Here is a 28000-nt window from a genome sequence, read left to right as displayed (position 1 = left end):
TATCCATCTATTCTATGAGCAAATGTAACTGTAAGCTTGTCAGTATTTTCAAGAAAGACTGAAATGCCCATAGGAACCCTAGTATGTCCTGAACTAAATCTATCCAGGTCAATCCACACGACTGTAGTGCTCCCATCTTCCCAGCGATTCTGGCGATGCTACCGTCGTTCTCAGCGGCGGTCCCGTCAGCCCCACCGGTGATGCTCCCCTCGACCCCAACGGAGGCTGCCCCTTGAACCCTCGCATCACACGCTCGCTGGTCCTCTCGGCCTAAGCGACGGCAGCGGCGGCTGCCCTCATTCCGCTGCCCCTTGAACCCTCACATCGTCCGCGCTAGATCCACCACCGAGAAACCACTAGCCACCGTTGCCCCCGTTCCGCTTCCCCGAGAGCGAAGACAGTGTCGGTGGAGAGGCAGCGGCGCGGTGGAGGCACAGTGCCGACGATGGATCTGACGCGCATTGGAGTGGTGGTGGACGGGGACCGTGGTGGCTGGTGATTTCTCGGTGGAGGGGCGGCGACACGGTGGAGGCAGAGGGCCAGCGGCAGATCTAGTGGCGAGGGCGGCACGGTGGGGTGGCAGCGCATATCTGGCGGACGGCGGCGCGGTGGACGCGCAGGGCCAGAGGTGACGTTTTGCTTGGATCTAGCAGACGGCACGGTGGAGCGACGGTGGATGTGCAGGGCCGGAGCTAGCGCGGGCGGTGTGGTGAAGGGGCGACGGCGCGGTGGAGGTGCAAGGGCGACTCGTTGCAAGGGTGGAGACGTGACTTGTGGGAGAGCAGACTCAAGTTGATCCCAACCTTTGATTTCAAGATGGATTGATATGTACAATTGGATATAAGAGGTAAGGATGTAGAAGTGGGGATTCATGTTGGTGCACTATAGGGTAGATTGATGTGTGATTATACCCTACACTTAGACATTCTTACCAAAAGATTGGCAGTATTGTCCATATCTGATATTATGGGGCTTCTCTTGAGTCCTACCACATGACTGGCAAGTTATAGCAAAAAAAAGTCAAATAGTAAAATGATCCGGTCAACCTCTTAGTTCACCGGTTCGATGGTCCGGCCATTAAGTTCATATAAAATATATGCTTATCCTTCAACACACACCCTCGTGAGGTAGGATGTCTAGAAGCCAAGACTCAAAGCACACACCAGGGGATTGAATCCTTCCAGCCGCACCTTTTCTCAAAATTTTGCATGACAACACAAGGTGTTGCGAGGTGTTGCGGGCGGTTTATAAGAAAATCGGTCGGTTCAAGCGGTCCATAATGGTTTAAATGCAGTCATCCTCTGCTTTGGGTATTCAGCTTGTACTGGTGTTGCATTTGTTTGTTTCGTTAATGTAGAACAGAAGTTGGTCCTGAATCTGAACCCCCAACCCCACCTTCCAAAAAAAGTATACACAAAAAGAAATAAGGCAAATATCTAACGCACATGTAAAAGAAACAATCAAAAATATTATCTATTTTAGGGTGATTGTTTGGGTGTTTCATGGAAAAAGTCAAATGGCATATTCGCAAAATTTGTGAATAAAAATTTTATATATATGTATTCTTATCACAAAGATGGAAAATAAACTTCAATGAAAAATCCTAAAATCAACTCCAAATTTAGAGTTAAAAATTTAAATTTTGGTTTATAAGTATAAACTTAAGAAAAAAAAGATGGCGGTGACATATGAACATGTCACTGCCATTCCCTTATGTAGGGCACGCTATTCCAGCTATGGCTGGCATTATTACAACTGATACATAACATAGGTATCGAATAAATATTACTATATTCGTTTCATAATGTAAGATATTTGACTAGTTGTAACATTTAACTATTCGTTTTATTCAAAAATTTAGTAAAAATATAAAAAATGATAAGTCGTGCTTAGAGTTCTTTTGATAATAAAGTAAGTTACAAGCAAAATAAATGATATTTTCATAATTTTTTAAATAAGACAAATGGCTAAACATTGCAACAAAAAAAATCAAACATCTTACCTTATGAAACGGAGGAAGTACTAATTATGGTAGCAATTAACTCTTGCAAGTATATTACTGTTATATTTGGAACTACTTGTTTTATGTTCAACCTACTTTGTTGTGTAGTCTTTCAAGTTCAAATTAAATGCAGTTCCTCACTTCCACTTATTTACAGGTGTGCTATATAGTACTGGCATCGTCAACTGATACAAGCTTTTGCACCACACATTCCATGGTTGGTCTTCTGGCTCTATCTTCTTCAAGGCATGAAATAGCTAGTTCCATCATCATTCTTGCTTGTGAGTTGTTGAAATGGCCGTTCAACCGAGTATCAATGAAGTCCGCGATCCAAGACTGATTGCCACCATCTGACCTCAGCTGCTCTGAGCATAGCCTGATCACCCTTCCCAGGGCCATTTTCACATCCTCTTCCTCTTCCTGTCCCAGCTCCGAAACACGAGCTCCCTTTAGCAGTTCTAGAAGCACGACACCGAAGCTATAAACATCCACCTTCGCCGTTATCGGCAGGCTGTAAAGCCATTCGGGTGCCAAATAACCTCTTGTTCCTCGGATCCGCGATACGTCCTTATTAGATCCATCTCTGTTCAGCAGCTTTGCGAGGCCAAAGTCCGCGATCTTGGGCTCCATGTTCTCACCCAGCAGTATGTTTTCAGGCTTCATGTCACAGTGGATGACCCACTCTGAGCACTCGTGGTGAAGGTATGCCAACCCTTTTGCCACCCCGACAGCAATGCCAAATCTTTGGCTCCATCCAAGCAAGTCCTGTGAGCCCTCGTCGTCGAACAAGATTCTGTCCAACGAGCCGTTCTCCACGAACTCTGAGACCAGTATCCTGTGTGGGCCGTCAGAACAGAATCCCCAGACCCTCACTAGATTTGTGTGGTAGATCCTGCTAATCACACTCAGTTCATGCTGGAATTCTTCTTCGCCCTCGTTTACGCATACCAGTTTCTTCACAGCGACCACCCTGTTGTCTTTCAGGACTCCCTTGTACACGATGCCTGATGCTCCCCTTCCAAGCTCATCCTTGAATTTTCTAGTGGCAGACACCAACTCTTTGTAGGTGTATCTGCGAAAATGTTTAGCTATCAGTTCATATCCAGCCTCAGCTGGCCACACTCCTCTGAGTTGCTGGGCCTCCCTCCTCAAAAGAAACCATCCCAATGAAACGAACATTAGCTCCGCCAGAAATATTGCTGATAGGAATCCGTAGAAGTACAGAAACTTTGATACGCTCTGCCCACTGTTGAGGGTATCCAGAAAATCTGCTATGAAAAAGCTGTCCGTGGTGTTACATCGAGGGCCATTTTTAGGACCAAAAGGCTGTGAATGTGCAATTGAGGACATGGACACTTCTACTTCATCAGGAAGCTTGAGATACATGGTAATGGTGGTAGTGCTGTCACTTATGGTTAGACCACCATGAAGAACAGACTTGGGGTAGCAATCGCCAACTCCGTCCAAGTAGGCGAAACCCTTGCACCTGCAGTCATTCAGGCATACGTTCTCGCAGAATTCAACAGGGACAGAACGATGAACACTTAGATCGTACCCTACAAAATCAGTACGACGCAGCTCAACAAATTTCACCTTCTGTCCATCACAACTCAGGTTGAAACTTGGGCTACAGCCTTTGCTCCGATCGCTTGGGTCAGTGACCTCATAGCCAGGGGCACAAGAACATGCAGGAACTGGAGTATACACACATATTCCATTCTGACCACATAAGCCACGTACCTTGCAGAGCTGAGGAAACGCCATCCATGTCACTGACCATTCCCCGTCCGCATTACCAAGACTGTACAGCCTGAGATTGCCATCATAATCTAGTGTTAGCCTCCTCACAATACCAGGACCCCAATCAGCAGCAGTGAATGTTGCATTATCGCTTCCAAGGAAATGGCCCCAGCTATCCAGAACCCCATCTGTAGTGCTGTTGAATGGAGTCCTAAGCTTTGACCAAATAGTAATGCTAGGGTTTGGCCAGTAGATAAAAGATATGTTCTTCTCATCATGGAACAGTGAAAGCAAGTATTGATCATCAAAACGGAAGCTGTAACGGCCAGGATCAAGTAGCCTATTTGAAGACACCAGCTTTGTAGCAGCAGTGATGCTCTGAGTGGGTAGCAATGTATCAGTAGGAGAATCAAAGCTTTGCCACAGGATGTTACCTCCTTTGCCCCTCACAATGAGGTTCCCAGTGTCCAGGAGCTGAGCTTGCTGAGCATCAGATGAAGAGCTCACATTGTTGCTCCACACAACCTGGCCAGCGTAATCTCTCAAAACCATCCTGCCATCGGATTTTAGCTCAACTTTGGATCCCCAGGTGTACACGGGGTGCAGAGGATTTGCGCTCCAGACGACAGTTTTCTCGGACGAGCTGGAAAACCAGATGGAGAAGGTGGAGGCGTTGGGGGAGATTCTGTAGAAGCCACAGGTGAAAGTGCCATCCGGCGAGTGAAGCACATCCTCTACGGACAAAGAGGATCCTGACAAGAGGAAACCATGCGCTGCGAAGCACAAAAGCAGACGAATCAGAGTGAGGAGAAGGAGCAGAGCCAGAGAGGCAGAGTTCGCGACCATTTTCGGTGGAGCTGCAGCGTCAGAGCTGATCCTCCAACGATTGATGCTAAAAGATATCGCTGGATAGTGGTTGCCAGGGAAACTGGGATTCTTGGAAAAGCATGTAGCAGCTGTAGATGAAGATGAAGATGAAGATGCTGATGCTGGAGTGGGACATGTTTGCTGCTAGTTGATCATTTGGTCGTTAGAACCACCTGCTCTCCATGGAGCAGTAAAAGCAGGGCCAGTCCTGAGGGGCGGCCGCACCGGGCCCCCAAAAATTTGGGGCCCCCACCTAAGATTAGCATGACAATTGCTATTACTTATTCACTTATTTATTTGATTAATTCACTTATTTTCTTAGTTTTACAGTTTCTTTTTTTTTTACTTTACAATTTATATGTATGAGTTCAACACCAATACATTATGTTTTTAAATTATAAGCTCATTCTTCATATCATGTCATCAAGAAAAAACAGACAATTCTTTATGACTTGGAAAGAAAATTCATATACTTTTAATATTGCTCATCGTCAATGTCTTTGCATTTAGAAATATTAAGAAAATAATTTCAAAGGCTCTGCCAATATTGCTAGTTTTCTTATATAAATATTGATTTTTGATACACTTTAAATATTAATCGGTAACATTATGTATATAAATATTATTACTTACATGTTATATTTAGGGCCTCATTTTTAGTTTTGCCCTGGACCACCAAAATCTTAGAACCGGCACTGAGTAAAAGTGGATGGAATAAACAACTTGTTACTTCACTTCCGTGGTGATAGAAAATACATGCAAGACTGGTGCTGCTACTTACTATATTATGCATGTAATTTTACCGTTTTTCAAAATTTATAGTACCTTGAGATCCAAGATATCTGGTAAAATTACTCATATTATGCAATTAGACGTTGAGGCTTGCTATTGGTCAAGAAATTTCAGAGGATTTTTGTATGAACTAAACTGATCTTTGTGAAACTAATTTAAAATAAATGTGTTTCATACAAGCCCGGAAGGCGGACCGGAGGAACATGGGTACCGTAATAAACCAGACTATTATATTTTTTTTGAAAATTAAAATATCAATTATTCTTCCTTTTCTCCAAGTACCCTCTCATTATCTAGATGGCACTCTTTGCAAAAGTTTGTTAAGAAACTTCCTACGTCAACATTGCTAGCATAATTTTTTTAAAAAAAAAACGATATTTAGCTTTAAAATATGAGTACTTTTATTATCATTTTTGACGAAGTAGTTGTAGGCACCACCTTTTCTATTGTAAAATTTGGTAACTCAGCATATTTTGTACCTCAAGATATGTGTAAATTTTAATACGTAGAGTTATTTTCTCAATGATGGTAAAATTTCACATACGATGTGTATTCCCTTTGTTTTATATCGTAAAACTTTTTAATTTTGTCTAGATTTATTTATTCATTAATATATATGGTTTATTTTTATGTGCTTAGATACATTAACATCTATATAAATCTAGATAAGACCAAAAAGTATTACATTATAAAAGAGAGAGTATTATAGTATAATTTAATTACCCCTATGACCAATTATGGCTACTTTTACGGTTTTACCCTAGTGTAACTGCTCCTGATGCAACAAGCACCGGTTTAACTTGAGGTGGCAAGTTTGTAGGAGTGGACGGCAAAATTGATTGGTTACCTATTACATTCAGTGCAGATACAATCGACATCATCCTATTAAAAATTTCGAAAGCTCTTGTGAAAGGCATTTCCAATCATTCAGTTAGAACGTGCCCCTAAACAGGTCAACATTCCTAGCCATCCAAAGTAAAAGGAGAGTGAATGATAAGCAATTCCATGTGCCTAGGCTGTATTCTTTTCCTCAGTAATCGGCGTGAATACTTTTCAAACTACTGAATCGTATGTTTGTTTATAAGTTTTACGTAGAAGTTTATCATCTTATATTTCTAAGTAGATGTTTAATTTTTTAGTAGTTAATCCTATCATTTATAACATTAATGATTATCAAAAAAATTAGATAATCTTTCATCGTAAATAACACAGCCCTAATTGTTATCTGTAAATTATGTATCGGCTGGTGAGAAGCACAAAAGGCGGACCAAATCAGACTGAGGAGAACGAGCCGAGAAGCGAGTTTGCAACCTTCTCTTTTTTTTATTCTGGGTCTGCAGCGTTGGAGTTGATATCCTTCCCAGAATCAAAGAGTTGTTAGAAGAAGCGACTGGCTGGTGGTCACCAAGGGAAGTGGTGGGCAAGTTGGAACAGCAGGTTTGAACTTTGGTGAAAAATAGGCATTTGAACTAGTACGGGCACACGTATAATGTATGTATATGGCTTAAAATCAGGTTGTGCTGGCATGCATGTAACTGTTCGACCGTTCAATGATCAGTTCATGGAGTAGTAAATGAGGGGGGAGGGGGGGGGGGACTAGTTGGTTCATTTTCGTGGAGATGGCAATATATGCGAGAGAGACTGATGTTATGTTGTTAACTAACCCCATCGTAAATATATAATATTTAGGATAAGATTTAATCAAAATCTTCATCAATAGTTTGGCATACTTAATTAGTTTAACAGCGAAAAGAAATGTGGATGCTTAGATTTGGCCTTCAAGGGTGCCGTCTTAATATTATAAAACTATTAGATTTTATCTTATTTCAATATAAATTTACTATCGCCATTTAAAAATTTGTGATATGAGAGTGTTGTATTATACCACCTCTGTTAAAAATATAATCATGTCTAGGTTATTTAGTAGGGATTAAGGTTGACAAAAAGATATTACGTTATCCCTTAATAAATAAGAAATGAGTGCAATAAGATGGTATATGAGGATAAAATAGAAAAAAAAATTAACTGAAAAGTAATTAATGTGACAAGTGTTGGAGTGTATAAAGTGAATTGTACACCTTTCTCTATCAGTTTAGGTTTTTAGAAGTAACTAGCTGGCGCATGCAACTTAACATGGTATCAATAATTATAGCCCACCTCAATATTCCAGAGTTGCTGCTCAGAGGAACAATCGTACTGTACTGTTCTCTCAACGATTCGATTAAGCCAGCTAACAAAAGTTAGGAATCAACACGACTGGTCAGCCACCAAACTTATCTTTGGTGCGAAGTACAAAGAGATGAATGATTAGCCAGCTAACTAATTCCTTCAATTTGCCTAATCCTCATTTTGTATCACGGATCCATGATACAAAGAGGGGGCTAGTTACCGCGTGCCTCTCTTCTTCCCTCAATCCCTCTCCCCCTCTCTATTTTGTGCAGGGGGCTAGAGCACACACAGTACCCACAGCATGCACGTTGAATCTTTCCCTGAATTTCAGAAACACCATGCAACATGGGTTTGTATTTTTTTTAAGTGACAAAAGATAAAGATAAAATATTATCTAATGTTTCTATAGTTATTTAACAATATAAATAATAAAATTAACCACTACAAAGTTAAAAATCTATTGTAAAAATAAGATGGTGAATATTTATATAGAAATTTTTTTTTAAAAAAAAACATAGCACTTAGCAGTTTAGAATGCATTCATTGCAAAAGCAACCGAGAAATAGACTACCCTGTAGCCTTGCAAACGAACCGTTGGAATAAATAAGTTAAGTTGATGATATCAATGTGATAATTAGATATCAAAACCTAACACCAATGGATATCATGTTGAGTATCTCTATTATCAAGTCGGATCTAATATATTAGGTATCACCGATATTATTGGTATCAGTGTTAATATCATACTATTTTTTTATAAAATAGCTCTTAAACCGAAAACCTCTCTCCATTGGATTTCGATATTTCATGGAACATTAGATGTCACATACACAACCCTTTTTTTAATTAAAGTAGCCTTTTAAGTGAAATCCTTCCCCTCCCCCCCCCCCCCAAACACCCAATTGATTTTTCAATTTAGTGGCATATTGGATATCACTTTGTCTGATCTTAAATTTACTCGCATATTAAACATCACTAGTAATAATTTTTGTATCATATCTAGTAGTTATTTTTTTTTTTTGATAAGATAGCTATTGTAAACCGAAAGCCTCTCGCTATTGCTGCCATGTAACGTGGTAAATCTACGAAGAAATCTCAGCTGTTGGCACCCCCAATCTCGAAATCTTGGCTTCGTCCTTGCTGAAACGGAGCAACAGCAGATCGGTAGAAACGGCATTAATTGGAACGTATTCCTGAATCCTGAACTTCCAACAGCGGCGAGGTAGACTGCATAAATTAGGTCTCGTTTAGTTTCCAAAATTTTTTAAAAAAAACATCATATTAAATTTTTAGACACCTAAATGAAGCATTAAACATAGATGAACTAAAAAACTAATTACACAGTTATGGAAGAAATCTTGAGACGAATATTTTAAGCCTAATTAGCTCATAATTAGCCATAAGTGCTACAGTAACCAATATGTGCTAATGATGGATTAATTAGGCTCAAAAGATTCATCTCGCGGTTTCTAGGCTAGCCGTAAAATTCATTTTTTCATTCGTGTCCGAAAACTCCTTCCAACATCTGGTCAAACATTTGACATAACACATCTTTCAAAACTTTTCTCAATCTAAACATCACCATAGTGTCCTCCAAGAAATGGTACACACCATCCGGATCAGGTCATGCATCTTTCCGAGTACTAGAATTTATGTCATAATGTAATTCTATTGCGGCTTCCCATCTCTCTGTCTCAATAATACAAAATGGTTGGTACGGAACGGAAAAAAGAAAAGGAAAAAAAGATGTCAGGTACGTTTTAACATGTTCTATGGAAGTTCTTAAAGAGGTAACAAAATCAAAAGAAAGAGAGATTAAGCTTACTCCTATTTCCCCGGACGGTAATTTTACTAAACTTGAGAATACGAGGTAACATAGTTTTAGTGAGAAATTCCGGACATTGAGAAAGTATATGAAGATACTAAAATTATATCTAAATACTTTAATATGTATATAGAAACCAAATATTACCAAAAAAAATATGGTACATCACAGTACCTTCTCAAGAACCGTAAAAATATTATTTTTCTAACATAAAACTGAGTACATACAGGAGAACCAATACTTTTAGCGTAAAGTTCTAATATCTCTAATATCTCTAAGTACTTCCTCAATTACCTCAATTACCGTAAAATATATCTACCCTCAAATGTATTTTTAGTAGAACTCTTTCTTTCTTTTCTAAAAATATTTCTATATGTATAATATCTATGAATCTGCATAGAATAATTTGCACCGCCATGTTTCTTTTTTTTTTCCTTGTATTAATCTTGTAAAATCTATATGTCCAGAGTGACAGACCGATAAAACAGATACGGAATTATGGGCCCCTCAAATTAAACTAATTAAGCTGTGCAAAAATTTAATCGATTCATGCGAAATGCTATAAAAGTTATGTGAAATACGCTTACTTCATTTATAAACTTAATTTATGTGGAAAAAAGAAATAAGGTACTTTTACTCACTTTAACTATTTTGTTGAACCATTTAACCCTGCCTAAACTATTTTTTGGTTAATTTTACACCGTGAACTATTAAATATAGGTTATATTTTATATTGAAATTTGGTTAAATTGATGATGCATTACAATTTACCTCTTAACATTTTTTTATAGTTTTTGTTATTGTTTACATTGACCTTAGATCGATTTCAACATCAAGATTTTAAAGTTCAAATGAATAATCACAAACAAATTTGGAAAAGAATGGAAATTTGGTAACGGTGTCATCCATGCCTCAAAATTTTCAGCTTAAAATACAACTTATACAAAGAGAAACAAAAAAGAAGAAACGTTCTATTAAGCAATGAAGTGAACCCTTCTTAATGGTTGAGGAAAAGAGATCCCTATTAAGATCACTCCAACTCTTTTGATAGAGCACTTAACCCTGAAATTATTTTTGGTTCATTTTACATAATAAACTACTAAAAATGTTCACTTCACACAATAGCATCATTTTTTTTGTTTCTATCTATATAAATTGTAGTTTGCACTGAATTTTTTTAGGATTAATTGATGTACTACTAACTTACCACTCAACATTGTTTGGATTTTTTATCACCAGACTAAAACATCAAGATTTTAAAGTTAAAGCAACCCGTAACAAAAAAAGACAAAAAAAAACTGAATTGGAGCGTTGATAACGGCACCATCTGTAGCTCTAAACTTTTTTAACTTAAATATAACTTATCTAAAGAGAGAGAAAAAGGAAATACTATCACGTTCCAAAATAATTGCGTCTTTCTTGTTTAAGTTACTAGAATAGTGCACTTATTTTTGGTAGGATGTAGTAAAGCAGGGGCGGACCGGGGGTGCCAGACGGGCACCGGCGTAGCCAAGAAAAATTTATATGTATTCACTCCATCCAAAAATAAGTGATAATTTAACTAATTTTAGATAAATTAATACTGAAGTAAAATAAACGTGATGTCTCTATTTATTTACCCTTATGATAGTAAATATATGTAATAATTATACATATATTTACTTTTTATTGTTTCATTTCAATCCTAGAGTAGTCCATAAAAGTTTTGACCAATGGAGGGAGGCAATAATATGAATCAGACCACGTTCGACTATGAATAAAATATCCTACGTGTAAATATAGTAATAGATTAATACATGGTTAATTAATTATTATATATAAAAATTAAAACAAGATTAATATGATTTTTTAAAGCAATATAGAATTTTTTAAAAAACGCACACCGTCTCGAGGTTCGAGAAACACGCGTGAAAATCGAGAAAATGAGCTATTAGAAGGGGGCCTCAGTGGGCCTAAATACTTCACGGTGCCTCTCCACGAACGAAAGCCCAGAGGAACGAGACCATGAGCCCACTCCCTTCCTTCATCTCGGCTGGCGGCCTGTCACTCGGTAGGGTTCACGGGAATTTTTTGAATTTTGAATTTTATTTATTAAATAATTTATAAATTTAATTTACCTCCTGCCGCTCTCTAGGAGGACGGAATGCTGACGTGTCAAACGGACAAGAGGGACGGCCGGCAACGGCGGGTCGGTCCATTTTGCATTTAGCCCATTTCCACCCTCTATAAGAGCAGGAAGGGGTAAATGAAAAATGTCCGGGCTTTTGGTTGCGGGTCGGTCCATTTTGCATTTAGCCCATTTCCACCCTCTATAAGAGCAGGAAGGGGTAAATGAAAAATGTCCGGGCTTTTGGTTGGCAAAAATAAGAGAAATATGCTCCTATGAGGCTTTGATCTTAGGTTTCCTAGTTAGAAGAGGCGGGTAATGACCACTAAGGTAAGGTAATGCTTACGATCAAACAATTACATACGGTGTACATATATTTATCAAACCACGGTTGGATCGAAAAGCTCCCGGGCGCACACGACAATTTTGTACTTTGCCCCTTTCAGAGAGCGGCAAGGGGCGAAGTATAAAATTGCTGCCGCGCTATCATCGCCCATCTCCGGCTCCCTCTCCACCATTTGCCACGTCAGCATCGGGAGGTTAGTTTTGGGAATTTTTAAAACGTAAAATTAAATTTGCAAATTATTTAATAAATAAAATTCAAAATTCAAAAAAATCGGGTTCACGCTTCAACTGACCATTGGCGGCGGCGCCCGGTGACTTCACGGCGAGCAGGACACACTGTGGCCGGCAGGTTTGGGCAGCAGCGCCGCCGGTGGAGGAGTCTGCTGGCGCCTCGGCGAACAGCTACAGCGGCGCCGTGGCAAGTGGGCAAGGAACCGAGGAAGGCAGCGGCGGCCGACCATGCCGCCGAGGGCCCGAGGCCCTAGCCGTCATCCGTCCAGACCAGGTAAGGTGTACTCTTTGTCTCACTGATTTTACTCTTAACACACGCACACGTACTGATAGAGAGAGCAGAGATTGATTGGAAAATTGAAGTTGGGATGAGTGAAATGTGGAGCCAACTAGAGTTCAAAGTTCAAACTAAAAATATCGAACGGAAGTTTTTTGTGATCTGTACGTTGAGATTAATCTGAATCAATCAACATGAGTTGCAAATTTGCGGTTGGTATTTGTTTTCTTCTTCTTCAACTCCACCACCTCAGGATACATCAAAAGCGTCACCATCATTAGATTTCTCTGTTTGTGTATGTGAGACATTATTTGAATTCTTTGCATTGCACTTTTGATAAATTAAGACTATATCTGTGTCATTGTGTGTGCCATGGAGCCTTTGATTTGCCTCTTGGAACTACGGTGGCATATGGGCACACCCAAGGAAAAAATCCTAGGTCCCCCACTGCAATAAAGTGACCATTCTCAATAACTTGCTACTACTCCCTCTAGTTGCATAGTACTCCTTCCGGTTAAAAATATTTGTTATTTAGGACAATATTTGGTCAAATTTTTAAAAGTTTGACCATTATTTATTTCTTAAATGCTTAGTGTAAATGCAAAACAAATTATATATATATATATATCCTCGAAATGTACTATCATAATATCGTAGATTTATTTGATTTTATGAATATATTATAACAAAAAATGGTTATCAGAATTTTAAAAGTTTGACTAAATCTTGTCCTAAACAATAATAAATTTTGACCAGAGGGAGTACTTGTCATTTTAGTAGAGAAGAACACGTGTCCTAAAATCATATTTGACTTCTAATTTGTATTACAGTATACATATAAATATCAAAAATCATATGATTTTGTTAAAGTACTTTTTAAGATTAAGTTATACATATAGTCTACATGTTTCTAAATTAATACGTTAAAAGTTGTTTATAGTCAAAATTCTATAAGTTTGACATTAAACTTGTCTAAAACAATAAGTATTATGGAACTTGAGGGAGTAACACATATTTATGTTGTTAAAATTTGGGTCGGTTTATCCATACCTGAGATTAAGGAGTTCCTCTTAAGTCCTATCGCATGACTGAGCAGTCAGCCTGCTTTGGATGTTCATTTTGTGGTGGCTTTTGTTATGCATGGGATTACATATCAGCGATAGCCGCAGAAAGAACCGGAGCACGCAGGTGCAGTGGCGCCGTTGTTTCCGCAACAGCAGGAACAGGAACAGTTCACGTGTGTTTAACTTTCTATCTCTTTGGGTTGTTCCAGTTTGTTAGTTGGTTCCTTTTGATTAGGAGTGTGTTGAGTATTGCACGCTGGTTCTATTTAAAGGGATCGACAAGTTGATTTCAGATTAAGTCTGTTCATCTCATCTTCCATTCTCTGTTTCTCATCTCCTGCTGGATATCTGTCCGTCACCACGGGACCCAAACCATGGCCACCAATCTCCCATGAATATCCAATTCGATACCAGCCCAAGACACACAACATATTGCATTCATTAGTTATGTATTACGTAGAACAGAAGTTGGTCCTGAATCTGTGCACCAAGAACTAAATGTAGCAGTGCAAGTATGTAGCACGCACACTAAAACAAGCAATCAAAAAAATTTCCCTCAATGGCAACATTACACTTTCCACCAAAATAGGCACATCTATGAAGATGCCACTGCCATTCTATTGCTGGGGGCACAACTTTCCAGCTATGGTTGGCATTATTACAACAGATATAGCAAGACCATTGCGAACTAAATATTACTAATTATGGTAGCTGGTAGCTATTCCAACGATATTACTGTTATATTTGGGCGTACATTTTGTGTTGTTTTGGGCATACCTTTTTGCATAGTCTTTATTAACTTAGCAAGTTCAAATTGAACACACAGTTGTTGTTACAGGTGTGCTACTGAGTACTGACTTCATCAACTGATAAAAGTTTGTGTACCACACATTCCATGGTTGGTCTTCTGACTCTATCTTCTTCAAGGCATGAGATAGCTAGTTCCATCATCATTCTTGCTTGTGAGTTGTTGAATTGGCCATTCAATCGGGTGTCAACGAAGTCAACAATCCCAGACTGATTGCTGCAATCTGACTTAAGTTTCTCTGAACATAGCTTAATTACCCTTCCCAGGGCCATTTTCACATCCTCATCATCACTCCTTTCTAATTCTGAAACACGAGCTCCATTTAGCAATTCTAGAAGCACAACTCCGAAGCTGTACACATCTACCTTCGCGGTTATTGGCAGACTATAAACCCATTCAGGTGCCAAATAACCTCTTGTTCCTCGGATCCTTGATATGTCTTTATTAGATCCATCTCTGTTCAGGAGCTTTGCAAGGCCAAAGTCAGCAATTTTTGGCTCCATGTTCTCATCCAGCAATATATTTTCAGGCTTCATGTCACAGTGGATTACCCACTCTGAGCATTCGTGATGAAGGTATGCCAATCCTTTTGCCACGCCAAGCGCAATATTAAACCTTTCCTTCCATCCAAGTAAGTTGTGTGAGCCATCACGGCCAAACAAGATTTTGTCCAACGAGCCATTCTCCACAAATTCTGAGACCAATATTCTGTGTGGACCGTCAGAACAGAATCCCCAAACCCTCACCAGATTTGTATGGTAAATCCTGCTAATCACACTCAATTCATGCTGGAACTCTTCTTCACCTTCATTTAGATCTACCAATTTTTTCACAGCCACTACCCTATTGTCTTTTAAGACTCCCTTATACACGATGCCTGATGCGCCCTTTCCAAGCTCATCCTTAAATTTTCTAGTGGCCAACACCAACTCTCTGTAGGTGTACCTGCGAAAATGGTTAGCTATCATTTCATATCCACCCTCAGCTGGCCATACTCCTCTGTATTGCTTGGCCTCCCTCCTCAAAATAAACCATCCTAATATAACAAATGCTATCTCTGCTAGAAATATTGCTGATAAAAATCCGTAGAAATACAAAAACTTCGATGCGTTCTGCCCACTGTTAAGTGTATCCAAAAAATTTGCCATGAAAGTGTTGTTTGTTTTATTGCAGTTAGGGCCATATTTAGGACCAAAAGGTTGTGAATGGGGAATTGAGGACATTGACACTTGTACTTCCTCAGGAAGCTTGATATACATGTTACCAGTACTGCCAAGGTTACTTAGGGTTACACCACCAAGAAGAACAGATTTTGGATAGCAATCACCAATTCCTTCCCAGTAGGCAAAACCCTTACACCTGCAGTCATTCAAGCATATATTCTTGCAGAAGGCAAGAGAAACAAAACGATGAACAGTTAGATCATACCCTAAGAAATCAGTATTACGGAGCCTAACAAATTTCACCTTCTGTCCATCACAGCTGAGGTTGACCCTTGGGCTGCAGCCTTTGCTCCGATTACTTGGGTCAACGAACTCATAACCAGGGGCACAAGAACATGCAGGAACTGGTGTATACACGCATATTCCATTCTGACCACATAAACCACGTACTTTGCAGAGCTGAGGAAACGCCATCCATGTCACTGACCATGTCCTGTCTCCCTTATCAAGACTATACAGCCTGAGATTTCCATCATAATCTAGTGTTAGTCTCCTCACAATACCAGGACCCCAATCAGCAGCGATGAATGTTGCATTATCGCTTCCAAGGAAATACCCCAGGCTATCCAGAACCCCATTTGTAGTGCTGTTGAACGGACTTCTATTCTTCGACCAAATAGTACCACTAGGGTCTGGCCAGTAGATAAAAGATATATTCTTCTCATCATCAAATAGTGAAAGTAAGTATTGATCATCAAAATGGAAGCTGTAGTGGCCAGGATCAAGCAACCTATTTGTAGATACCAACTTTGTAGCAGCAGTAATGCTCTGAGTGGGTAATAATGTATCAGTAGGAGAATCAAAGCTTTGCCACAGAGTGTTACCTCCTTTGCCTTTCACAACGAGGTTCCCAGTGTCCAAGAGCTGAGCTTGCTGAGCATCAGACGAAGAGCTCACGTTGTTGGTCCACACAATCTGGCCAGCATAATCTTTCAAAATCATGCTGCCATCGGATTTTAACTCAACTTTGGATCCCCAGGTGTACACAGGGTGTAGAGCATTTGCGCTCCAGACAACGGTTTTTTCGGACGAGTTGGAAAACCAGATGGAGAAGGTGGAGGCATTGGAGCCATCGAAGGAGGTTTTGAAGCCACAGGTGAAAGTTCCATCTGGTGAATAGAGCACATCCTCTATAGACAGGGAGGAACCTGGCAAGAGGAAATCAAGAGCTGAGATGCACAAAAGCCGGTGAATCAGAGTGAGGAGGAGCAGAGAGGCAGAGATTGCAACCATTTTTGGTGGAGTCACAGCGTTGGAGTTGATCTTTCAAGAGTTGCAGTTATAAACTTATAAGAAGTCACTGGCTAGTGGCTGGCTGGCTGCCAAGGGAAGTGAGCATCTTGGAACACTCGAACAGCCGGTTTGAACTTTAGTAGCAGATGCACATGCAGCCATTGAACAAGTATGTATACATGCACTTAAAATAAGGGAGCGGTTGGGTCATTGAACCACTTGTGCTTCATGTGGAGCAGTAAAAATGGATGGAGAGAACATTTTGTTACTTCAATTTAGTGGTGATTGCAATATATGCAAGAGACTGGTGCTGTTACTTAATGTTCTGCAATTAGATATTCAGGCCTCCTTTTGTAATAAAGGAATTTCAGAGGATTTTCCATGAATTGAACTGCTATGTGAAAATCAATGTAAAATGCATTTCATAGAAGCCCAGAAAGGAGGAACATTGGTACTGTAATAAACCAGACAGATCTATTTTTTAGGTTATCTCAATCATTCTCTTTTCTTTATACCTCTCAAATGATTTGATTCAACAGGAGTGCAGTATTTTAGGTGTTCTCTTCTAGTCAGCTTGCGAGGATATTGATCCTTATTGGGAACGGTTCCAAAAGTACGAGTTATCCAGAAACTTTCTTCTTCATCACTACTTATAAAGTTCTCCGAAAACTTTATAATACATACACCCTCTGTTTTTTTTTTACTTTGAAACTGTGTTTGACCATGTATCTTGTTAAAAAAAATATGAAGTTATCATTTATTTTATTATGGTCAATGTTAAGCATTGAATGAACTCTATACATTATTTATATTTTTATATCTGCACAAGAAGATTTAAAGAAAACCAATAGTCAAACATATCGCCCTCAAACATAAAAACAGATGAAGTCAAACATATCGCCCTCAAACATAAAAATTTATGAGTATTATTCCCCCTATCTCACAAAGAGTACATTTTTGCAATATTTGTATTCAATGTTTGTGAGTAAATTTTTGCACTATTTGTATTCAATGTTTATGAGTACATTTTTACACTATTTGTATTTAATGTTTGATTGTTCGTCTTATTTGAAAAGATTTTATAATTAGTAATTTTATTGTTACTAGATGCAAAATATGAATACTTTATTTATGACTATTTTTAAAAAATCATGAATTTTTAAAATAAAATTAATGGTCAAACGTTCGATGTGAAAATTTATAAATGTAATTAAATGATAACGGAGATAGTATTATTTAATTCAACCCAATAAGAGCATGTACAAATAGCAGGCTATAACCTAATTATAAATATATTTTAAGAAGATAAGAGTGAAGATTGAAGACCAATAAGCTATAAATTTGTAGTCATATGTAACACGGACTTTATGTTACATAATGTATATATGACATGTGGAACATGATAATATATGTTTTATGACTAGCTATTATATAAATTAGCTATTAAATTGATAAATTATAGCTAGTAATTAGCTATACTCTAAGAGATTTGGATAATCTGTCCAATCATTCTGTTAACGCACGTGCTCACACAGGTCAATACTCCTAGTCAGCCACCAAACATATTTTTGGGGAAAAGTATTAAGAGGGTGGATGATTAAACTAGCCAAATATGGCTCCATGTGCCTAGTCCTTATTATCTGTATCCACCAAACTCTTTTGTCGGCTGCAGCTCCCATAAAGTCCGCAGCAGCAGCTCGACAGAAACAAATCAAACGACACCGACACTGGTATTCATGAAAAGTTCCAACGGCAGCTTCCTGCGAACCAGTTCCACAAAACCTCATACACCGTCATGCATCTTTTGCGAAGACCCAAATATATGTCACGAGATAATTCTATTGCAGCTTCACATCTCTCTGTCTCAATAATACAAAATGGGAGTACAGAAAAAAGAAAAAGAACGCCATGTACGTCTTAACATGTTCTATGGAAGTTCTGAGGAGCTGCAACAAAATCTCCAAACAAAAAGAATGAGGTACAGCCTGGCTCGAGGAGAGAACCCATTTTCTAAGGACGAAGATCTACATAAACCAGACGCAGCAGAGAGGAACATCAACAGCAGAAGTTAAAAAAGATTACAAAAAGTAGTCGGGGGTCTTGCGTGTTGTGTCTGGCTCTATTTGCCGCGGGGCTGGATCGAACTGCAGAAAGTTCTGATCCATGTTCTCCCCGATTTCTAGAATTGCTGCCATGTTACCACAACGGTAACAGTAATTTGGGGCGCTGAACACCGTGACAACGTTCTTGTCCTGCATGACAATCAACATACATTAAGTATCAAGTTTTTTGTGAGAAAACATTTGGTGCTCGAATACAGGTAATGGACTGATGATAAAGTAAGGTTCTATGTGCATACGCTCCTATGTGATGATCAGAGTTTCCCTTACTGCCAGTGACAGGTTCACTGCACCCCAGCAGTAACCACGGTTGCCGCACAGTAACCATGGCAAACCAAGAAACCGTACAAAATTTAGCAAAAAATCAAATTATTTTTTTGATTCGTTTGAATTTAGTGTGGTTACCACGGTATTATCCTTAACCTACCCTGGGGATCTGGGGAACCCTGGTGATGATACATAATATAAACATAGTAATGATCCTGGTATCAACAATAAACCACAAAGCATACATCCAACCAAGCAAAGTTCAGCTCATCTTATAGAACCATATCAAGCATCGCATGGCCAGATTCTTTATGTATCCCATAGATTGTAAATATGTTATGCCTCTTAGATACACAATCAGCAACCACTAAAGCATAGACTATGTGGGAAGACATCGTCATTTTTTAACAGATCATTCCAGTGTTGAGCAAGATACTAAAACTTAAATAATGTGAAGTCCATGTAGCATAACATCACAAAAATGATTACTAGATTCAGTATGCACTAAGAATTAGTTAAAGCACTAGAGAATTTTATGAATAATTAGAAGCCCCTGATATATATGGTTTAGCCTACAATAGGAACACCAATAACAATTCCGTGAACCAATTGAACCTATTTGGGAAATGAAAACAAGCAAATGACACATTGTATACCAACCTGGCACCAATTGAACCCTTCCATCACAAGTTGATGGGCCCTTGAAATAAGGCTAAGGCCATTTGTATGGTTGAATTGTTGTGCAATATCTTGCCCAAATGTGTATCCTGCCCCCCTTGGTGAAATTCCCCACCCACATCGATCGTCTGGGTCAGACCACAAAAGATCACACATGGGTCCTTCATGAGGGACCTATAGCCATTAAAGAGAATGGATTGCAACTATGAGTCATGGATATGCTTCTTATTAATTAATCAAGACAAATAAATATACAAATACTGCAAACATTTGTACACAAAGACAATGACTATTATGCATAAATGCTCAATGAAGTCACCTTCAGTTACTAGTTTAAGCAATGTAAGAACAATGACATGTACCAATAAATTGGGCATATATGCATTGCAGGTACTAACACTGAACCAGTAAGTACAATATTATGTGTGAATGGTATATGGTGTTAATGAGGTCCTGTATAGCATAACAAAATGATTGGCCAACAATAAACTAGGAAACACATATCTGTAACTAATTAATCAAATCATACAGGAATATTGATCTTTTAGTGCGCTTAATTTATGAGCTCTTCGCCCATAGTCCATTGCATCTTGTAAAACACACGATGACACATCAGAAAACCACATTACTGTAACCTGTTAAATCAACCTTTGTGTATCAATTGAAATTCTCCAAGAACATTATTTTTGTATATTAACAAAAAATTATTGTGTGAGATCAACATATGTGAAGAATGTCCTACGGGGCATGCGTATGCAACACTGCAAGATAAATGCTTAAAGCACATCCGATGATCCAGTGGCTGCTAATGATGAGCTGCAGCCTTCAAACCCTACATTACAGATATAGCTCAGTAGAATTGTGCATGTCCTGAGAACCTGATCTGCTATCCTCTAATATAAATTCAATTATCTAACACTCCTGAACCTATTCTCAAGCTATCATAAACCTTCCTAGAAGTAAGAAAAAAGCCTGATCATTACCTCCAGTTCATAAGGAGGATGGCCTATGGAAACTTGGTAAGTAAAGAGGATGTGTAAAGTGATGCACAGTTAAACCATTAGCTCAAAGGTCTGGGTAAAATGTTGCATACCTCTTGTATGCGATCGAGAGCACGAATGTTATCCAATGTATCCAATGATGGCGAGAGACCGCCATGGAGGCAAAAGACCTACAGGATGAATTGTTTTCCTCTCTTATCAAGTATTATAACATATACCATACACGTGGACAAGCTGAGCTCTATGTCCATATCAATAGAACAAACATTTGGTGACAAGAGCTAACCTGGTTCTCTACAAGAGCTGTAAGAGGCAAATAATCAAACAAGTCCGTGAAGTACTTCCAAACATTTGCATTTCCATACTTTCGTAAGCATTCATCATAGAAGCCGTACCTGTATCCAAACACTCCATGTCAACAACACCCTAGCAAAGTGGGTGAGCTTAAATTTTACAAAGTTGAATAATCAGAAGACATCGGCAGAGGTTTATGTCATGATAAGAACATTATAAAGTAGGTTTCTTGGTATTCCAATCTTCAGACACAGAGCAATTACCACTTCTATACTTTAAGAGGTTCATGGAAAGTCAGTATAAGTTGCAAAACTGGTTCAAGATATTCTAGGAATCCAGTGCAAACCTCCAGTCAATCATTGGCTGCCAAACCTAAACTTCTATGTGAGCCTATTAGATCAGACTAGGGAGTCAGAAGCTGGGGCCCTTGTAAACTATTTCATCTGTGAAGGGACTATCCAAAAAATTGCCATGTTATGGCTCTCAATTCCACCTAAATTAAATAAATCAATAGCTAAAATATCATGCAAATATGAATAAGCCAATTTACGAACTCCCAGAGCATACTTACCCAGCTAATTAATTTAAAACTAGCCATCAACCCATGCATCCACATGGATCTTATATATAAATGTAGGAAATTCAAATTCTCCCAATGTTTCACCGGCGACAATTAGTTGTACCTTAATTACTTTAAGTTCAAAGTATGAAACTAGTTTATTTTCTCTAGATTTCATTGAGTGAACCAAGGTAAAAACCATTCATAGTTTGAATTTGGTATTCTATACCATGCATGCTTGATCGTTTCTATACAAAAGTTGACTCTTTATGCAGAAAGCACCAGTTTTATCTAAAACACCAGTTACTTTGAAATTTAGATTTCCAACTTCAGAACAGGATCTAACTTTGGATTTGCATAAACCTCAATTGAATTCAAAACAATTGGACATGCATGCTTGATTTAAGTCACCTATGTATCTTCAAGATTTATCTGCAATGCCTGTTGCATGCACGTCATGGTTGCCAGTCTTGGCTTGATGGCTAATTCCAATTTTCAGTCTTGTATGTGCTAGTACATGGCGCTTTCTATATTTCCTGTTCAGTTTAGTTTGGGCTATGTAGGACTGGTATTTTGATTAAAAACTCTGGAATTTCATTCCAACTCATTTTGAGTTATGTGAAATCACGCAGGTATTATGAACAGCCATAGGCTATATCAGTTCGAGAGATTGAACAGCAATCACAAAGATGTTTCTTTAAACAATCCTAGCCATCGGTTATATCTTTCGTGTACATCGGGCATTCAAGATTCTTTTTTCTTTTTCTCGAGTTAACATGGAAATTTCTGGAATTTTCTATTAACTAGTAACATGCCCATGCGTTGCAATGGGTCAGGTCCATACAATTAGAGATGGCTGGGAGGGCCAAGCTCATACAATTAGGATGAGATGGGAACATAGATTAAGGATAAAACGTTGGATCCTATGGTGGTTACGCACAACATGGGATGAGAGGATGAACACGCTGCGCGTGGTGGGACAAGGGGAGGGAAGGAGGACAAATCTGCTTTTGGTAGTAAAGATGAGGGAATTTCTAGTTATTTTGTCTACTAGGATTATGTGGGAATTCCCAGGAGAGCCTCTAACTGATATATATATAAAGATATAAAATTGAAGATATTTATTGCTACTAGCTAAATACTCATGCCTTGCTATGGATAAAAATGAACTATGTACATGATAGCATTGTTTGGAACAAGTTAATTGTGAGATTTTTTTTCAAACAAATTCATTCCTACATGTGGTTGCATGGTAAACTTGTATTCTAGAGCTGAAATAACATAAGTTTTTTTAACATTAAAGGACATGGAGTAGTTGGTAAAAAGAATCACAATAGGAGGTGGGGTGGCAAATTCACCATCATCATTGCCTTCTTTTAAAGGAGTATAGAGATTTGCATTGTGGCTAACGAACAGGTATTTATTCCTTGAGATTGCTAACCCAAAAAAATGTGTAGTTTATAGAACTTTATGGTTCATAAGGCACCATTAACATTACATGATGTAATTCTTATGATATCATGGTTACTAAAAACTACAGTACCAGATACCCTGCTGAGTCCAAGAAAATAGATGTGTTCTATTCCATGACCCCTTAATCAAGAGCAATTGGGAGGGGAAATTGGGAGCCAAATTTCAATAGCAAAATGGAAGGCTTTGTCCATTTTGGATCACCAGTTCAGATAACGAATCACCTTTGTTGTTTTCTCCATGAAATGGAATTTTCAGAGAACTTGGCGTTGTGGCCTGGAGCCCGAGTCAACTGAATAAGTCAGAAGTTGGTGATTACTTTCCATGCCTTTTTTAATAACAAGGAATTTGATTCTTAAATGATTGTTAATGCTCATTGATATATCTGTTGAAATGCAAATCATTGTGCAAATAGACTGCAGCTATTAAGCAACCAACCAACCAGTTTTTTTTACAGATGATGTGTTGCGAGGAATTATTACAACTTTGTAGTTCTTTCTAGAACTTTTTTGTTGAGGCTATCAGGCATTCAGTCTCCTATAAAATACGGTATTCTCATAGTCGTCTGCAGACATAACCACTAAAATAGGCGATTCGTTACTCTGGTACTGCACAACTTTAAGAATCCATCAATGTCTGATTCCTATTTATAATCAGCTTTGCTATTTACCGCAATCCACAATTCTTATATATTAAGACGTAGACTGAGAATAGTGTTGAATTACATGATATGAATCTCCACACCATGACGAGACAGATACCGTGTTTTCAGCTTATAGGATATTTGACGCTTGGCATGACACCATAATATCATATAGTCATTATATAACCCCTACTAGAGAGTATTCAACCATATGGAAGTTGAATATCATCTACTCAAACTAGAAATGGGATGTAGTCTTCCTGATTCTAAAATAGAACAAGTTAACTAACGAAATACCAAAGAATAGGCCCTGGAGTACAAAGAAACAATTGAATAACCAAATATATAATGTTCATGTCAGAATTTGCATCAACCTTACAGATTATTACTTATTAGGTGGCAATAAATCTAGTCTAAGTAATACAATAGTTTACCCTTGCAAGCATATTGTTATGCTCAATTTCAAAGCAATACATTCATATAAGACAAGCATTTGAACGCAACTAATCAAGTAAGTTAAAATAACTAAAGGTTCACAATGCTGTACTTGCATGTAGTGCTGCAAAGTGATGATAAGATATCAAGATAACATAATCATAATCTTCCGACAGGGAAAAAATTGTTACTTTGATTCATACCCAAAAGGAGGTACTCTTCCTAAGGAAGCAGAAAAGAGCAATTTCCAGCTTAATTATTTCGTAAGATTTGCAGCATGGTCTTTTGCAAAAAAATGGAATATACAAGTACTGTGCTGCAAAATTAGCAACCGGCAACTACTGAAGGCAGTGCATAGTTTTTTTCAGATCAGAGGAATAGAAACTCACACTTGGGTGATTTGTCTGCTCTCATGATTTCCTCTCAATATTGTGATTCTGTCTCTATAACGAACTTTAAGAGCCACTAATAATGTAACAGTCTCCACTGAATAGTAGCCACGGTCTGCAGTAAACAACAATAAAATCAATTCCACTACAATAGAAACAAATAAACACAACCCAAGCAAAAGTAATTATGATAGAAAGAAAGGTATCTCGCTCAACTACTTATCTGAAAAGGCATTCCGTACAAAATGTCTAATCCTTAAAAGGATGGTGCCCTGCTTGTCTGATGTATTGTATTGTAGTGCATACAGATTTCAGATTAATACACATCAGGAGCATGCAATGAATATACATAGTCAATTCTATGACCATAGCCATGATGACCTCAGTTTTAAGAATTCTTGGCACATATGAGTAGCAAAACAATACATCAGCAGTGTAGCGGAACCAAGCGACAAGACAAGATCCTTATGTGTTGTTTACCAGTAGGGACAAGCTGTACTGTTAAAAATTGCATGCAAAGCTCTCCGCTCCATGCAGCTTCAAACATTTAGGGGGTGTTTAGATGGGGCTAAAATTTTTTAGTCCATGTCACATCGAATGTTTGGACACTAATTTGAAGTATTAATATAGACTAATAAAAAAACTAATTTCATAAATGAGAGCTAATCCGCAAGACGAATTTTTTAAGTCTAATTAATCCATAATTAGCAAATGTTTACTGTAGCATCACATAGGCTAATCAAGGATTAATTAGGCTCAATAGATTCGTCTCGCAAATTAGTCCAAGGTTATGGAATGGGTTTTGTAATTAGTCCACGTTTAATACTCCAAATTAGTGTCCAAACATCCGATGTGACTGGACTAAAAAATTTTAGCCTTTCCCAAACACCACCTTAAAATGAAGCAACAAAAATCATCTCCCCAGATCCCTAAGACTAAGACCATGTCATCATTTAAGGAGTAGATACTCCAGAGACTATAAGGACGTCCATTCATGTCCATCAAGGAAAAAAGCAAGCACTACTAATATGTTCAATAGCAATAACTACTGACCTAAATTTCTACTTGGCTAGCATACCTAATCCAGAAGAGCGCCTATTCATGTAATCATCCGGGAGGAAAAAAAAGGTTAGCAACTTGAAATTTTCTAGCGATCTATCGAAGGTCATCAATCCAGCACATTACTACTAAGGCGGTAGTGCCGGCTCCAAACTCCCAAATCCGAACACCAGAGCACCCGGACACCGCATCAGGATCTACCGGATTCACCGCCATCTCGCACACTCCATTTATCAGATCGACTGATCAAGCCACCTCACCAAACCCGCAGATCGACCAAAAAACAGAACACTCGCGCTGGGCGAATCGAGGGTGGAGAAGAGAGAAGCTAGAGAGAAAAAAAAACACCCACCGACGTAGTCGCCCATGAAGAGGTAGTTGGTGTCAGGGGAGTCCCCGCCGATGCGGAAGAGCTCGATGAGGTCGTAGAACTGGCCGTGGATGTCGCCGCAGACGGTGACGGGGCACCGCACGGGCTGCACGTTCCACTCCTCCATGAGGATCGCCTTCGCCTGCTCGCACAGCGTCTTGACCTCCGCCTCCGCCAGGAACTTGCACTCCCGCAGCTGCGAGATCTGCCGGTCCAGATCCGCGTGCGACGGCATCGTCGTCACCCGCAAAGCCGCCGCCTCCTCACCACGGTCCCGGCGAGCCCGCCGCGGGGGAGGTGGGGGCCCCGGCCGCTAGGGTTTCCAGGGGATCGGCGGAGGCGGTGGCTGCGCAGGAGGTGCTCATGCCTCCATCTCTCTCCCCCCTCCCCTCTCGCCGCGACCGCGTGGTTTGCTTCGTGCGTGTGTGCGTATGTGTATTTTTGGGTGTTTGTTTCGGTTTTGGCTTCGTGCCTTTTGACGAATAATAATAATAATAATTTCGGGAGTTGTTTAATTGAAAGGTGGAAGAGGCGTACTTTCCAGGTGTGTAGTAGGAGTGGATTAGAGAAATGACAGGATGTTTCGTGGAGGGGATGTCTGCGTGTAGTATTGCTACTAGCTGCATTAGTTGGTTAATTAATAATTAGGGTCTAATTGGGGCTTATATAATACTAGCCTCTTCATAGATTTTGGAGGAGATTTATTTGCCTTGGGTAAACTTTAAAAGTTTATAATGGTACAGGTATTTAGGTTGATTGTTGTCACGCCCAGAAATTTACGCCAAATTTCTGAACAATAGTATGTATTAAATCTCGGTCCATGCATCAGCTCGAGTACACACTATGACAAATCAATACACAGTTCCACGACTTAAAAACAAATAAAAACAATTAGCTATCAAAATGCAGCGGAAAAGGAAAACAAACTAAACCATCTAATCTTCAGCTTCAGCTGGCGAAGACGGCTCCACACCACAGGCATTCTTGACGGCGGACTAAACCTTACTTCAACCTTCGAAACAACCTTCTTCTGACACAGGCTCTGGCACTTGCTCTGGTGGGGAAAATTAAGCAAGGCTGAGTACAAACCACCGTACTCAACAAGTAACACCCAAGAGAGGAGAATAATGAATGCAATAGGGTTTCAAGGATAGGCTAAGATTAACTTGCACAAAAGCTGCAGTAATTTAGCAAAACGGTAAATAAAGATAGGCTGAAATAAAAGTAAAGTAAACATTTAAAATAATCATCCACTGCCCAATGTTACCCCACGTTGCAACAGGCCCAAACCACTGTCGAACGTTACACCACGTAGCGACAAGGTCAACCCTCTGCCCAACGTTAAACCACGTTGCGACAGACCCAACCCACTGCCAACGTTACACCACGTTGCGCAGGTTCAAACCAGTTCCAAGATTAATAAAATTATTAAAGGGATTCAACTAATCCCAGTGAGTCTGTCAGTTCGCTCAATAACCGCAGGCACGGCTATTCGAATAGTTTTACTCTGCAGAGGTGTACAACTTTACCCACAAGACATGGCTCCCAAGCATGTTACCATGCCCCAACGTATCACCACGATACCTCAGTACGGAAACCATGATAAGACATTTCACCTAACCCTCCCTAAACAATCGCACCACACTTCAGGTTTCACCCCCTCCTTTACACCAAGTCGGGCAGTCTCCTCTTGTGCCTTGGTAGATCCGGAAATAGCAGAGGCTTTCGTTACACCACGATTGTCCGTCCATACTCCATCACGCCTACCCTTGCCTCGGTACGTCGAATAGGGACAAGCTAGATTACGAGTCTCACCGTTGCCCATTCTGGCTTGTGGTTAGTACGTATAAGACCTTCAGGGTTTCCTGAGAACCGGTCCTTAATTTCCATGGGCACGACTCTCAAAACCATGCACCCACAGCCCACCATAAGCAATATTTTAGTTGTACTAATCCTCAACGGGATATTAATAATGATTGCAACCATTAAAGGTCTATTAGAGTGTAACAGTAACTAAATAATAATTGGTGAG

At 39.2% G+C, this 28000-nt stretch overlaps 3 protein-coding genes and 1 long non-coding RNA gene across 4 annotated transcripts; 1 reads left to right on the top strand and 3 right to left on the bottom strand.

Annotated features, from left to right (window-relative positions):
- The first annotated feature begins 90 nt into the window (after nt 1–90).
- On the top strand, nt 91–7129 carry LOC121054675. The gene is made up of 3 exons (XR_005812006.1): nt 91–847; nt 2160–2219; nt 6656–7129. It is a non-coding gene; the product is annotated as an uncharacterized LOC121054675 (long non-coding RNA).
- LOC102703313 (putative receptor protein kinase ZmPK1) lies at nt 1378–4703 on the bottom strand. Its single transcript, XM_006656121.3, has 2 exons — nt 2003–4703; nt 1378–1395 (listed from the first exon to the last, which is right to left on the bottom strand). Exon 1 carries the CDS (start codon nt 4586–4588, stop codon nt 2165–2167), a length of 2424 nt encoding a protein of 807 aa, XP_006656184.1. The 5' UTR covers nt 4589–4703; the 3' UTR covers nt 1378–1395; nt 2003–2164.
- Nucleotides 7130–14174: 7045 nt separating the features above from the next.
- Nucleotides 14175–16683, bottom strand: LOC102722308 (putative receptor protein kinase ZmPK1). Its single transcript, XM_040525479.1, has one exon. It carries the CDS (start codon nt 16681–16683, stop codon nt 14263–14265), a length of 2421 nt encoding a protein of 806 aa, XP_040381413.1. The 3' UTR covers nt 14175–14262.
- A 1821-nt stretch (nt 16684–18504) lies between these two features.
- On the bottom strand, nt 18505–26414 carry LOC102722026 (serine/threonine-protein phosphatase PP2A-1 catalytic subunit). Its single transcript, XM_006657013.2, has 6 exons — nt 25951–26414; nt 24540–24654; nt 21036–21144; nt 20842–20919; nt 19731–19922; nt 18505–18935 (listed from the first exon to the last, which is right to left on the bottom strand). The coding sequence occupies exons 1-6, from the start codon at nt 26201–26203 to the stop codon at nt 18762–18764; spliced, it is 921 nt and encodes a 306-aa protein (XP_006657076.2). The 5' UTR covers nt 26204–26414; the 3' UTR covers nt 18505–18761.
- Nucleotides 26415–28000: the final 1586 nt, after the last annotated feature.

This window comes from Oryza brachyantha, chromosome 6 (assembly GCF_000231095.2).
Source record: "Oryza brachyantha chromosome 6, ObraRS2, whole genome shotgun sequence".
Lineage (NCBI taxonomy): Eukaryota > Viridiplantae > Streptophyta > Magnoliopsida > Poales > Poaceae > Oryza > Oryza brachyantha.
This window is presented reverse-complemented; position numbering and strand designations above follow the sequence as displayed.

Excerpts from the sequence above, each read along its gene's own strand:
- LOC102703313 (XM_006656121.3), bottom strand. The coding sequence starts at position 4,588 with ATGGTCGCGAACTCTGCCTCTCTGGCTCTGCTCCTTCTCCTCACTCTG.
- LOC102722308 (XM_040525479.1), bottom strand. The coding sequence starts at position 16,683 with ATGGTTGCAATCTCTGCCTCTCTGCTCCTCCTCACTCTGATTCACCGG.
- LOC102722026 (XM_006657013.2), bottom strand. The coding sequence starts at position 26,203 with ATGCCGTCGCACGCGGATCTGGACCGGCAGATCTCGCAGCTGCGGGAG. Across the intron at positions 21,145-24,539 it reads AGCAGACAAATCACCCAAGT|GTACGGCTTCTATGATGAAT; the intron begins GTGAGTTTCTAT and ends GTTTGGATACAG. Across the intron at positions 20,920-21,035 it reads CAGCTCTTGTAGAGAACCAG|GTCTTTTGCCTCCATGGCGG; the intron begins GTTAGCTCTTGT and ends TTCATCCTGTAG.